This window comes from Apteryx mantelli, chromosome 3 (assembly GCF_036417845.1).
Source record: "Apteryx mantelli isolate bAptMan1 chromosome 3, bAptMan1.hap1, whole genome shotgun sequence".
NCBI classification, from domain to species: Eukaryota; Metazoa; Chordata; class Aves; order Apterygiformes; family Apterygidae; genus Apteryx; species Apteryx mantelli.
Genome location: NC_089980.1, coordinates 73,153,601 through 73,166,402, shown reverse-complemented (window position 1 = coordinate 73,166,402; position 12,802 = coordinate 73,153,601). Strand labels below are relative to the sequence as shown.

General features: G+C 44.7%; 1 protein-coding gene across 1 annotated transcript in view; it reads left to right on the top strand.

The window, feature by feature from the left end:
* The first annotated feature begins 3,880 nt into the window (after positions 1–3,880).
* HECA (hdc homolog, cell cycle regulator) overlaps positions 3,881–12,802 on the top strand; it is a 28,282-nt gene continuing 19,360 nt past the window's right edge. The window contains exon 1 of the mRNA XM_067293642.1: positions 3,881–4,177. Within this exon, the coding sequence (XP_067149743.1) occupies positions 3,958–4,177 (220 nt within the window). The 5' untranslated portion in view covers positions 3,881–3,957. The remainder of the gene's footprint in view (positions 4,178–12,802) is intronic.

The following is a 12,802-nucleotide window of genomic DNA, read 5'->3' as shown; positions in this document are numbered from 1 at the left end:
CTAGCACTTAGTTTGTATAGGAAATGAAATAACATATCAAAAAATAAGAACAAATAAAAATACAAGGCTGTGCATGGTGGCTTATTTTGCTAACATATTCCTTCTCTGTTTATTGAATGAGGAAATCATAACTATTCTGATAAAGGAACTCTTGAGAAAGTATGATAAATAGAAAAGATCCAGGTGTGAAAAGACATCCAGTTAAGTTTTTCAAAATCTGTGCAAATAATGTAGCTCCTTATCTGGCTTTTAAAATAACTCATTTGAGAGTGAAATGGTTACAGCTACTGTCTGTGCAATATTTATGATCTTTAAGAAAAAGGGTGGCTGATTTTTGTTATGAAAGATAAAAAGGCTGTAATGGATTTTTGATTTGGTTTGATTGCGGAGAATTGGCAATATCAGTTGGTATAGACAAGTCACACTTGTTAGGAAGACAAATTTCCAGGACAAGCCCCATGTGAAGATGCGTGATGAGGACCCCCAGACGAGAGCAGAGCCAGTTCGGTTCCAGGGAATGGAGAACGAGAGGGCCTTTGGTGGTGGGACTGGGGGACACCACCCACCCTGACGGTGAAGGGATCCTCATACACCCACTGGTATAAGTAGGAAAGTGCATGCAGCAGGGGACTATGGCAATGGTGTGTCACAAACCTGTTGCTTTTGACATCACCTTACATTATTAATTTGTTAGTGTAGTTGCTCATACTAATATTCAGGTAGTTCCTTCATATGGTTAAAATGTTATTAATTGTGCCTTTAGAAAAGTCTGTAGCAGAGCATCTGATAAAATAAACTGGTTGGATCCAGCATGAAGGCAAGCATTGTGCTCCCTGAGAAATTACAGTAAAGGTCCATCTGTGTGAGTCCACCAGGCTGTCTCTGTGTTAGCTGTTCTCCTGAGATGCTGAACCTACGACATTAAACAGTTTAACTATGTATATATTAGTCACTAGGCAGGGGAAATTAGGAAGCATAAATAATAGAATTGAGAAAGCTGAGATGATTTTCACACTCAAAACTCTGTACTTTGGACCTTCTCCTGCCCAACACTCCTGCTTCTACTCACTGGTCTACTGAAAACTTGTTACAGGTTGTAATCCTGGCTCACAGCTGGCTCACAGCCACAGAAATCTCCGAAGTCTTCTAGACAAGTATACTCACTCAAAGGCCATTATCCATGCTATACATCCATGGCATAATTTTGCTTGTCACTGACCACAGCCTTATCCTTGACAACACCCAGTTTGTTTATACCAAGTCAGTTTAGAGACAACATATCACTTTAGACAGGAAATTTCATCTTGCTGTGATTTCCCAGGAGCCCCCTTTAGTCTTTCTGCCACTACTCACAGCCCGTCTGCTCTTTGTTAATCCCGGTAGTTCTTTTATTCATTGAGTTTTGCCACTTTGCTACAAATCTTTTCTCAGAAATTTTAACAAAAGACCTTTCATTTGGATATGCATTTAATAACGGTGTTTTATACCAATGTGCAACTTGTCACTACTTCACTAAGTAGATCTGAACAAAAAAACCTGAGAGGCAGACACTTTCTCTGTGTGAGCCAACAGGTACTTGGCGCAATTGTGGAAGAATTTTTTTTTCTGCCGAACAATAAGGCAGATCTCTATGACTACTGAAACTGCCAGGAATTACTTGATCCCTGCACAGATCAAGGGTGCATTTCTACGATTTCACCCCAGGAAGGTCTCACCTAGAAAACTGCACAAACTGCACAAAGCATAAAGGCTGACAGGGCTTTGCCAAGATTTGACCTTGCAAACCAGGAAGTTTAAATATTGTGAAACTGATGTTTAAGCCGTTCCACTCTTGGACCCAGACAAAGCATTTAAGCAGTTATTTCTCTGGCTCCTCTGTTGATGCACAATAAATAGCTAGCTTTCTTGGATCAAACTGGAATATTTAATCTAAAATTCTTCAGCTACTCTGGGTAAGAGAATTGGGCCCTTATTTTGCTTCTGTGAGGTTTTTACCATTTCATAGGAACATTGGAAGGACTTCCTTGGAGGTCTGATCACTTGTTATTGCAGGCAAGAACATTTACTAGACAGTGAGCATGGATCCATTCTTTTGTTCTGGAAACCTAAGAAATAAGGGAGAAATTCACTCTTATTAAAATAAATGGAAATTCTCCAATTCAGATGACTGTGATCAGGATTTGCCCAAACTTGCAGTCTCAGTAATTGGCCACATTTTCTCTGTTCCTCCAGTTTCCAGACAGGAAGGCAACTCAGAAGCTTCAAAGCTGTGAACTAAGGTAGGTATGACATTTAGCTATGGGAATACAAGATACTGTAAAGCAAATTATTTCAGAAGGTTTCCACCAACACAAGACACTACAGAACTCTTTAAAGTCTCTAAAATGTTGATGTCTGCAGGCAAATAAACTAGGCCTTGTGACTAAAAACTTTTTATGTAATAGCTGGTTCAAAGAATATTTGAAATTACAGTGGCTAATCTTCTTGGAAAACTAGGCACAAGCTACAGGTACAAAATGATCCAAGATGCGTGTCCAATTTCTCACAAGAATAAAATTGGGAACTGCTTCAGGCAAACAGTTTGGCCATCAATATTGGCCATCATAACTTAAACAACTTCCTATTAAACAGACCTCCCTGATTATGATTTCCTGACCTATCCACTTCAACTTAACCTCTGTTATCCAGACAGTTCATGTAAGCTCTTTTCCTCGCAGACTGGATCAATCACAGACCACTGACTGTAAGCTGCTCTATGAGTGCATATTCTTGTGTGTGTCTGTGCTTCTTCCTTGAAGAAATCATGGAAACCTAATCTGCAGGATCTGGGTCAGAAAGAAAAAAAGGGAATTTGTGTACAAGGAAAAGCTTGCCAGGCTCAGAATAATCGCTCAGCTCAGGCGTTGGCACACTGTTCCCATGACAGGTTGTATTTTTCATCCTCAAGCTAGATGAATTGGTTGGTACCAATATGAGCACAGCAGCAGGCAGTATTTGGGAGTGGGGAGCCACTGCTCCTCAATCAGAGAGGCAAAGGCATGTCGCGAGCACTGCTGTTCTGCAGCTGACTGGCAGCATCTTGCCTCTCTCGGTGTGGGAATCCCGGGAATATTTGTTACCGATTTTCCGCAGTGCCTCTCAGGGCACCCGGACTCCCGCAGGAGCTGGAAGCTGCTGCCGCTCTACGAAGGCTCTCCCCCTCTCTCGGGGGGCAGATACCCCTCACTCTACGGGAGACGGGTGCAGCAGTTTGACAGTCTTCGTCCAACTTGCATCCTAAAGGTTCACCCCATCACCGTTCCCAAATGAGTTCCAAAACCACTGTCACGTGGTATGGCTTTGGGGATCCTTAACCCCTCCCCCCCAAGAGACTGCATTATTTTGCTTATTATTATTATTTTTTAATTACCATCACCACCCCTGAACCTCCAGGGGCCATTTTTCGGCTCTCCTCGGGAAGGGCGCTGCTCACACCTCCCCCCCGCCCGCGCCGGCCGCCCCCTCACGGCCGCGGCCGCGCACGCCTCAGCCCGGCGCAGGGCGGCGCCGCTGCCCCCGCCCCCCCCCCCACCCCGGGGCGCCCCCTGCGCCCGGCGGCGGCAGCGGCGCCCCCCGTCCGCGCCCGCGGCGGCGGGGCTTTCCCTGCGCCGATAAGCCCCTCCTGCTCCCTCGCCTAGCTCAGCCCCAGCCCCAGCCCCCCGGCGCGCTCCGCTTCCCGCTGCCGCCAGCGCCAGCGCCCGCTCCGGCAGGAAGCGGGGCGGCGGCGGCGGCCGAGCGGGACACGCCTTTCGCCCTCCCCGTCCCGTCCCCCAGCCCCCCCGCCCTGGGCCCGCCGCCCACCGCGGGCGCGGCGCAGCGCAGCGCAGCGCGGCCGCCGCGGCCCCGCCATGAGCCGGAGGTAGCGGCGGCGCCTTCCGCAGCCGCCGCCGCCCGCCCGCCGCGGCAGCCGGGCCCGCGATGCCGAACCAGAAGGGCGGCAAGGGCAAGAAGAACAAGCGCGCCAACAGCAGCGGCGACGAGCAGGAGAACGGGGCGGCGGCGGGCGGCGGCGCCGCGGCGGCGGGCGGCGGCGGCGCTGCGGCGGGCGGCGGGGCCGGGGTGGCGGCAGCGGGCGGCGGCGGCGGCGCGGGCGGCGCGGCGGCGGCGGGCGGCGCGGCGCCCGGCGACGTCAAGAGCGGTGAGCGGCGGCTGGGGGGCGGCGGCCCGCGGCGGCGGCGCGGGGCCCGCGGCCGCCCGCGGTGGCGCAGGCGGCGGTTGGGGGCCGTGTGGGCGGCGCGGGGGCCCGCGGTGCCCGGCGGCGCGGGGGCGGCGCTCGCCGCGGCGGGGCGGAAAGCGGCAGGGCGGGAGGGGAAGCGCCTGCTGTGAGGGGATGCGTGTGCGCGCGCGTGTGTTTGTGTGTGCGCGTGCGTGTGCGCGCGCCTGAGGTGCCCAACGGCCGCGGGCCCGCGGCGGGCGGCAGGGCCGCGGGACAGAGGCTCCCCGCCCGCGCCGTGCTCCCCGCGGGGTCGCTGCCCCGGCCCCCGCGCTGAGTTTGAGGGGTCTCTGCGGGGCCGCCGCGCGTACAAGGCCGTGGTGCTGAAAGGAGCGCCGACGGCCCCATCCCACGCGCACGTACATCTGTACATACATTTTATTTCGTAGCTTCGGGAACGCAGATACACCTGCCTGCTACTGTGGTAGGATACCATAAGGAGAGACAGGGGGCATCCCGAGGTGCCCTATATTCTTAGGGTGAGCAGGAGCTATAACGCTATCCGATGCTATCCGAGCTTGTCCCAAACTTCGGCCACAATTAAGAGATGCTCCGGCCTGCGGTGCGGCCTCAGGAGAGCTACCTTTGGGGGCAGTGGGTGGAACCTGGCTTTCATGGTTATTTTGTGCCAGCTGCCTTTACGACAGACCCCTTGCAAGGGTCAGTGAGTAGGAGGGGGCATTTGGTGCTGAGCTGGTGACGCAGGATGGTGCTTTGTGTGGAAATTAAAAATTCAGAACTTAGTTTGCAAATCCACACCGTATTCAGTCGCAATTAAAAATGAAATGGAGTCCTACATGTAGATTCGTTTTTGTCATGTTAAGAATAGTCATGTTTATATCTAAGAAGGTAGTCATTTTTCATTGACAATTTTATGCTACTGTTGGTTGGTTGGTTTTTGGTTGAGAGGAATTTTGGCAAGGTGTTTTCTTGCAAAAACTTGCTTTGCCATTCATGGTTGCTGAAAACTAGTTTTTACTTGCTCCAAAAGGATATTTCATGCTAAAACTAAAGGTAGTTTAGGATTTTATTACAATTTTTGTTAAGCAAAAAAGAAAATAAATCTTGGGTCTGCAGTTAAATTTACAAAGAGCTGTGAGTTAGTCTTGACTGTTTTCCCCTCCCCAGCTGGACTTCAGCTTTTCACTTTGCTTTGGAAAAAGTGGGAGAGTTGATTCAACTGGATTTATACTTTATGGCAGTAGTTTTGCCTGGCTGCTGTTACTCAGTGGTGGTCCCAAGAATTTTACTTCAGTTTTCAAGATGTCTGATCTCCATATATTATTTAATGGAACCTTTTCCTTAGAAATATTAGCAATTAATTATGAATCACTTCAGCTCACAAGGCCTTTGCCAAACTGTTTTTCTATAAGAATATTGGTTACTCCAGAGAATCATGGATAACACTTAAAATTTCCTTTGTTTTTGGCTTTTTGTTTTAAGTGAGTGAATAAGGAGCAAAAAAAGGAAATATTAGTAGGAGTTAGGGAATTTATAGAGCTTTTCTAACCATGACTGTGGTCCTGTGATGTAACATGACATTTGCTTTACAGGTAGTCTCTCATACATTACGGTTTGGGGTTTTATTTATTTTTTGAGGTGGAGAGAAATAGGGTTCCCAGATTTTTTCTGTCAAACATAAATGAAAGTGAAGGCACATTTTTTGCGTAGCTGTTTTTTGCATGGGGATAACAATGCTTATGCAAATTCTTTGCAAATTCTGTTGAAGATGGTGCAGATTCTGCAGTGAATGCTGCTAACAGTACAGCTGGCTAGCTGGGCAGGGTTTCATTCCTTAACTGTGAGACCATTTGCCCCATGTATTTTGCATATCCTTCCTCTATGCTAGCCAGATTCCTAAGCAGCCAAAGCTGCCTTTTTGAGAGCTAACCTGAGATGCTCTCCCTTCCCACTTCCATATGACTTAAGTGGTCAGAAACATCCTTGTCTCTCTCACACCAGTGGAGATCGAAATCCTTTTATTTTTTTCACACAATAGAGGCGCAACATTGGCTTCAGCACATTTAATTTAAGTGCCTGGTCAGTATACAATTATTCTGTCAAGTCAAAGATGAGGTATCTGGACATATCTTCCATTTCTGATAATCATAAAGGCTGGAGGAGTAGATGTGGTTGCTAGCCTTACTTTACGTGAGCTACTGCCCATCAGATAATCCTGAGTTGGAAGTTTTGTAAATTGTATTTTTACTGATATGCCCAAAGCTTTTGATAGTTCTGGTTCAGGAGATGAAATGCTACAGAGCTGGAAATCAGGTTCTCATCTGCAGGGGAATGATTAGATGATGATAATAGATCCCTCATGTCTTCAAAATTTATGAATCCGAAGTGAAGCTATAGTATAGCTTGGGCCTTGGAGGCAAGTATCCCATTTCTAGACTCAAGATGTTTGTAAGAGGCTGTGCACTTTCAGTTAATTGGTCACTGAGCAGTTTATCGAGGATGTGGGCTGTTGCAATGAGTTGTGAGGTTAATAGAGTTCTGCTGTACACAGTCAACTCTCGATTATTCATGGGAGATTATCTGGGTTGCAGATTAACTGTGCTGGGTGCAGTGAAGCTCTTCAGGGTACTGCTTTTGGACCAAGCAGCTGCATGCTGTGCATTGTGCTGCTCAGGCTCACTGGCCCTGTGGGTCCCTCAACCCTGGGCTTGCTTTTCTCTCCTGCGTCGTCATTGTATGCTGTTCTGGACTTATTTGCATATTTCTTATATTATCTCTCTCCTACTCTCTCTTTACCCTGGAACAGCAGTAGATGATCGTAATAACATAACCTGTTTTTCTTTAACGTTTGACAGGACAGAAGTATGCAAAGATTAAAGCAGCAGATTGAATAATTCCAAAATTAAGATTGTCTACGCAAACCCTGGCTTGGCATCATGATGTCAGTAGGACAGTCTAATTTTGTAGTTGCATCATGCATCAGGACCCTGCTTCATTCAGGGAAGGGATAGTGATTCAGATCTGTTTTTTTTAAGTCCCAATAGTTCTGTATGTGGTCCATGTATTATTTATGCCCACTATCCAGATGCCATAATGAATACAGAATTTTTAATTTCCTCTGGGTTTTTCTGTGCTGTTCTGACTAGTAGTGCCTTATTATAGAGAACTGCTGTTATAGCACCCCTTTATAGTGGAAAGATATTGTCCTATTTTACATTTTGACAAATTTAGCTTTAATACCTGCACCAGTTTCCCTCAAAGTATCGGCCAGTTTTTGGCACAATGTTTGAGAAATCTAGACTGATTTCCCCCACCCCAAGAGGGCTTCTGTTTAGGCTTTTTGGTGGCGTTTTAATTTGCGTATATTCAGAACTCAAACTGCAGTTGAAGTCAGCTGTATTACTCTCCAGACTTCAAAGTCTGACTCCAGATTATGGGAATCTAGAGGATGGAGAGCATGACTAGTCTCTAGATGGGATGACTTTTCTCCATCGTGCACTGTAACTTTTTGGCAGGTGTTGGGCTAATACCCACAAGGCAGCATTCAGCTTCTGTAACTGTGCATTCCTTTCCTCCCTTCCCCATTGCTTCTTTCCCTGTACCTTCCTATCTCATTGCCTAGAGAGTCCCCATCCATCGGTACTATCGGGCTATGCTGAAATGCACCCAGCTTCCATCAAGCAAAACAGGAATTCTGTATATGATAGCTTCATCTTTCTTGACCAGTGTGTCATACATTTTTTGCACTGAATGAGGCACAGGTCTTAGATGGGGAGGGGAAAGAAGTTTAACAGTATCATTGTGCACAAGGGAACTGAACTTTGAAGTCACAGGTAGCCTCGTTTCTTAGATTTCCTAGCTTCAGAGTGGTTGAGTTATATTCCTAGTACCCTTTTATTTTTCTAGATAGTTTTAGGTTAGTTTTATTAAGCAAGCAGGAAAATCTGAACTATCATCAAGTAAAATTATATTAGCAGCTACACGGGATTGTGCACTTACCTCACTGACTTCAGCCTTGTGGATTAACAGAGTTCCCAATAGCAATAGTTGTTTGTAATCATGTGCAGGCATAAACAAGCATGAGGAGGCAGCAGGTTTCATGGATACTTTGCCCAAAGCAGCAGAAGAGGCAGATCCATACACTTCAGGTTTGGGAGTTTTGAGTGACAAATTCATTCTCCATTTCTGTCTTTCTAAGCTTGGACCCTTTTATATAGTTAGCTCCAGCCAGTCTACCTTTTTAAGGTATACACTTCTCATTCCAGTCTCCACATACAGTTTTTTCCAGCCCTAAAATTCTTTTTCCATCCATTTCTTTCTCTTGTTTCCATTCTTGGTTTCATTGTCCAGTAGGCCCAAGTCCTCTTCCTTCTCTTGATGGTCCTTATCTTAGCATCTTCCCGCTTTGTTGCTTTGCCTTTGTCACCCTTGTCTTCCCAGTGTTGGTGCCATCAGAAGATGGGAGAAAAGGAGATGCTGGCTCTCTGTTCTCAGTATTTATACTTATACTCTCTAACATGGGGTTCATTATAGCCAGCTAAATTAAAGTAAAAAAATATGGCATAGCTCTCTTTAAACCACCGTTTTATGGTGTGTTGGCTACCTCTTGTAAGACAATATTTTTTCCCCTCTAGCATAGATGAGCCCTTAAACTACAAAATTAATAGAGCTGGCAAATCAGTAGGTAGGCAGAATGAAGTTGCCAGAGTTGAGATTTACACAGGATCCTGTGTGTGAGAATCCTTCAGGAAAAAAAAAGCATATGGGAGAGCTGCTTGAGGTTGTTATTTTAGGTCTCACTGGAACGTGATTTCCCAGAGATAGAGTTTCTGCCTTGCCAACTGAAGCGCTGTGTGAGCAGTGCCCATGTTGACAGGACTCTGCTGCCTGAGTCACTGCTGCACCTCCCTGCCATGCTTGTGGGTTTGTTCAGTGGCCCTTACTAATAGTAACTACCTGTAACTCAGCTCATTAGAGAGATTCTGTCAGGACCATACCACAGAATGACACAACTAAAAATATAATGTGCCTTCCTTGTAAACAAGATACTTCTGAGGGATTTGCAGCAGATTTATTTCATGCTACATGTGAGAGTATTAGAATACACGACGTCTATGGCATGCTTCCTCGGTAAAATGTGCCTTTCTTTAATTTTGATTAAATGACTGATGTTTAAGCTTAAATTACCCATTTCAGGTAATTTCTTGACTTTTCAAAGGAAGGAAAAAACAACTTGAAATACTCTGTAGCACAGCAGCTAACCTTCTTGTACACTGAAATCTCTGTGGGGCCAAGAGCCATGAGTCCTGTACTCAGAGTGCTGTCCTTTTGAGAACTCTGGAGAATGTAGTTCATGCATTGAAGAAGACGATGGCTTTCCAATGGTCCTTCCTATTACTCTATGGTGCGATGGATACACAATATATCTCCACTTTGGGATTCACCTGAACTAGTCAGGAGCTACGGGTTGGCTAGCTTTGGTACACACCTCTGTAGAAGAGTGAGTTGAATATTTATAATAAAAAAAATTCTCAAAGCAGCTTGAAAAACTCTACCTTAATATGTTAATGTCCATATAGGACATCTTTCCAGGTAAATTAAACTAAAGCTCTTGTGCATAGTTGCCTGGTTTTAAAATGGCTAGCTCTGTTTTTGCATACTCTTCACCTGGGTTTCACAGGTTTGTAAGATTTTAGTTTACTTTCAAATAATATTGTATGTATGAAGATGTATGAAGAATGATATCAGTCAACACAACAGTGAGTAATGTATTGAAAGTTGTGACTGGGCAACAGTTAAGACTTACAAAAAAAAGTTTATATCCTGGAGGTGGGATAGTTAAAGAAGACTGGAGAGTTTTTCAGTAGAACATTTAATTTAGAAGATTTACTTACAGAGCATGAATTGCTGTAATGTCTAAGCGTGGATTAATATTTGCTGTCAAACATTCCCTGCTGCATATAACACTGAATTCCAGTTTTACACTCTAGTGATGTTGGGTATTGGAACCTTCTTATTACCTAGCTTGAGGAGTCCCACTGATTTCAATGAGAACTCCTGAGAATTTAAGTTTCTACTTTGTTGCAGTGTGTATCAAAATCTAATTCCTATTAAGTTTCTAAAGGAAAACCATTTTGCTTCATAATTCCGTTGACTGCTTCTAACTGCAAAAATCAATTGAGTGCAACTTCTACTGTCTCTATCAATGCAAATCAGTTTTGAAAAGGCTTTCATATTACATTTTTAGAATTTTTAAAACTATGCAATTAAATGCTTTTGTGGCCAATACAATTTATGTTCTGCAAATCTTTTCAAATGGAATCATAGCTATGATATTGTTGAATAAAATAAATATTTTGCTTTCACACAAGCAAGTACACACCCATTTAATTTTTTTAACAGTTATTTGCTATCAAAATGGTTATCAATGGCCTGACTGCATTCTATGCTCATGTGATTAGTCATATGTTTTAACTGTAGCATTTACATGAGTAAGGGTTAGACCCTATATTTGTTAGGTTTTGAATGAGGAAGTACTGTTTTGAAATTGATTGCTTTTCTTTGCCTCTACTCATCCCATATTTTACTTCCAGTGATCTGACAAGTAGTGACAAAACTACTAGAAACTACTAGTTGCTAGTCCTTGGACACATTTATAAGTTTTCTTCAGTCTCGCCTACTGCCTTAACTATGGACACATCCTTTGATATTAAGATGCCATGATGATGGGCAGACACCCTTGCTTGTTTGATTTTCTTCCTCCAGTACAAGCGAGAACAAAAGATAATGGTAAACTTTGCATCTAGCTCAGAGAAAAGTAATCCAGCTAATCTTCAACGTATCTGAATTGCAACAGCATTAGTGAGGCATGGGCTTTCTTTAAACAGTTTTCATAGAAATTCAAACAATTTCAAGCAGGCCTCTTGAAGTAGTAATTTAGTCACCAGAGTAGATAATTTCATTTTGAAAGCTTGCAGAATTTTGAGTAGAGCACTGGCATTTTGCAGTCCACTTTGGTGTCAGTTATCTTGAGATAGTTCACTTTAACCTTTATCTCTTTCTCTTTTTCTCCTGCAATGGGAGTGTCCTTCAGTCCTTCTTCCAGGGCTTTTGAGAGGGATATTACTGTTGTTCCTATCTTAAATACCTGCTGGGAGAGGAGGTAGCTTCAATTAGAGCCTGGCTACTGAGTGTGCCTGGCATTCCCTGTCTCCGCTTCTGTGCTGCGGATATCCATTTTGGGAGCAGTGTACAGCTGAAGTCTCTTTCTACTGCACAGATGTCAAAGGCGGCACACAAGCATGGCTGGGAGTCAACACAGCGTCTTGAGAGAGATGTCTGTCGGTCCCGACAGCTCCAAACTCAGGAGCTGCTGTCTTGCAGAGATGCTAAATACTGCAGCTAAGGTGGCTGCATCTCCTGATTCCCATTGAGCTTCTACCAGCTTGTTTAGCCTTTAACATGGGAAATAAAAATACTGTTATATTGAAGCTTGGAAGGTGTTGACTGATGATACAAACCTCCCTAGACTTGAAACTAAAAAAGGTGCAGATACCACTTGATTGAATCTTTACTTTTTTTTCTCTTCTCCTCAGTAAGCTTTTTTGTGCTTTCGGACAAGTTCTGGTGCAAAAATCTGGACAGATTCTGGGCAAATCCATTCCACTGTGTTTACATCTGTACTTGATATTAGGTCATCTACTGCTTCCCTTACCTTGCCACATTTATCTGCTTATTCCCAGCATGAGCTGAACAGTTGCTAGGCCAGATGCATTAGAGTCTGCTTTAGTTATTAGGATGTCTGTTCCTTAAGATATCAGGGTTAGTTTATTGTAACATTTCAAGGTATTAAAAGCTGTTGGAAGGCTACAGTGAGAGAATTTAATGGTGGAAATGCTTTATTCTGAGGGTGATTCACATGAGGACAAAGCAAACAGCCAAGGTTCAAAACACATTAAAGCCCACCAGTCTGTCACTGGTCGCTACATTCACCATGATAGAGGTCACCATGAAAGTCTGCCCTACACTGATGAGTTTGAGGAGTCTTGCTGTCCTGGGCAGGATTGTTTGTGACACAGAGAACTGTTCCTCACCTGACCTGATTAAGCTAACTCCCGAATTCATGTGTGAGTGTATCAGGAGAAAGTTGACATTAGTCATCCTGGTGCTGATGAAGGCAGAGCCTCTGGCCTGTTCTCTTTGATATGGTGAACTGGTGATATTTTCAGTTGGATTGAGGGTATACAGCACAAGCTGGGGCAAGATTTCTCCTATGCGAAGTGGGTCTGTACATCCTAAACAAAAGCCAAAGCTGGTGATTGAGTTGTTCTCTTGTATTTTGATGACAGATATTAAATGAAAGGATGTTGGCTAGGACTGGTAACCATACCATAACCATTTAGTGATTCCTTCCAGACTGAGTTCTCATGATGGGTTTCGGTTGTGTAGGCAGAGTTGGGCCAGCTTGGAGCACAGCTGGCTCTGTAAGCAAAGTGCAAAACTACTGTGCATAAGTAAGTGGCCCCCCTCACTTTGTACAGTCTCAGTCTTGCCTTTCTGACTTATTTTGGTGAGGTGATGGTTGTGCTG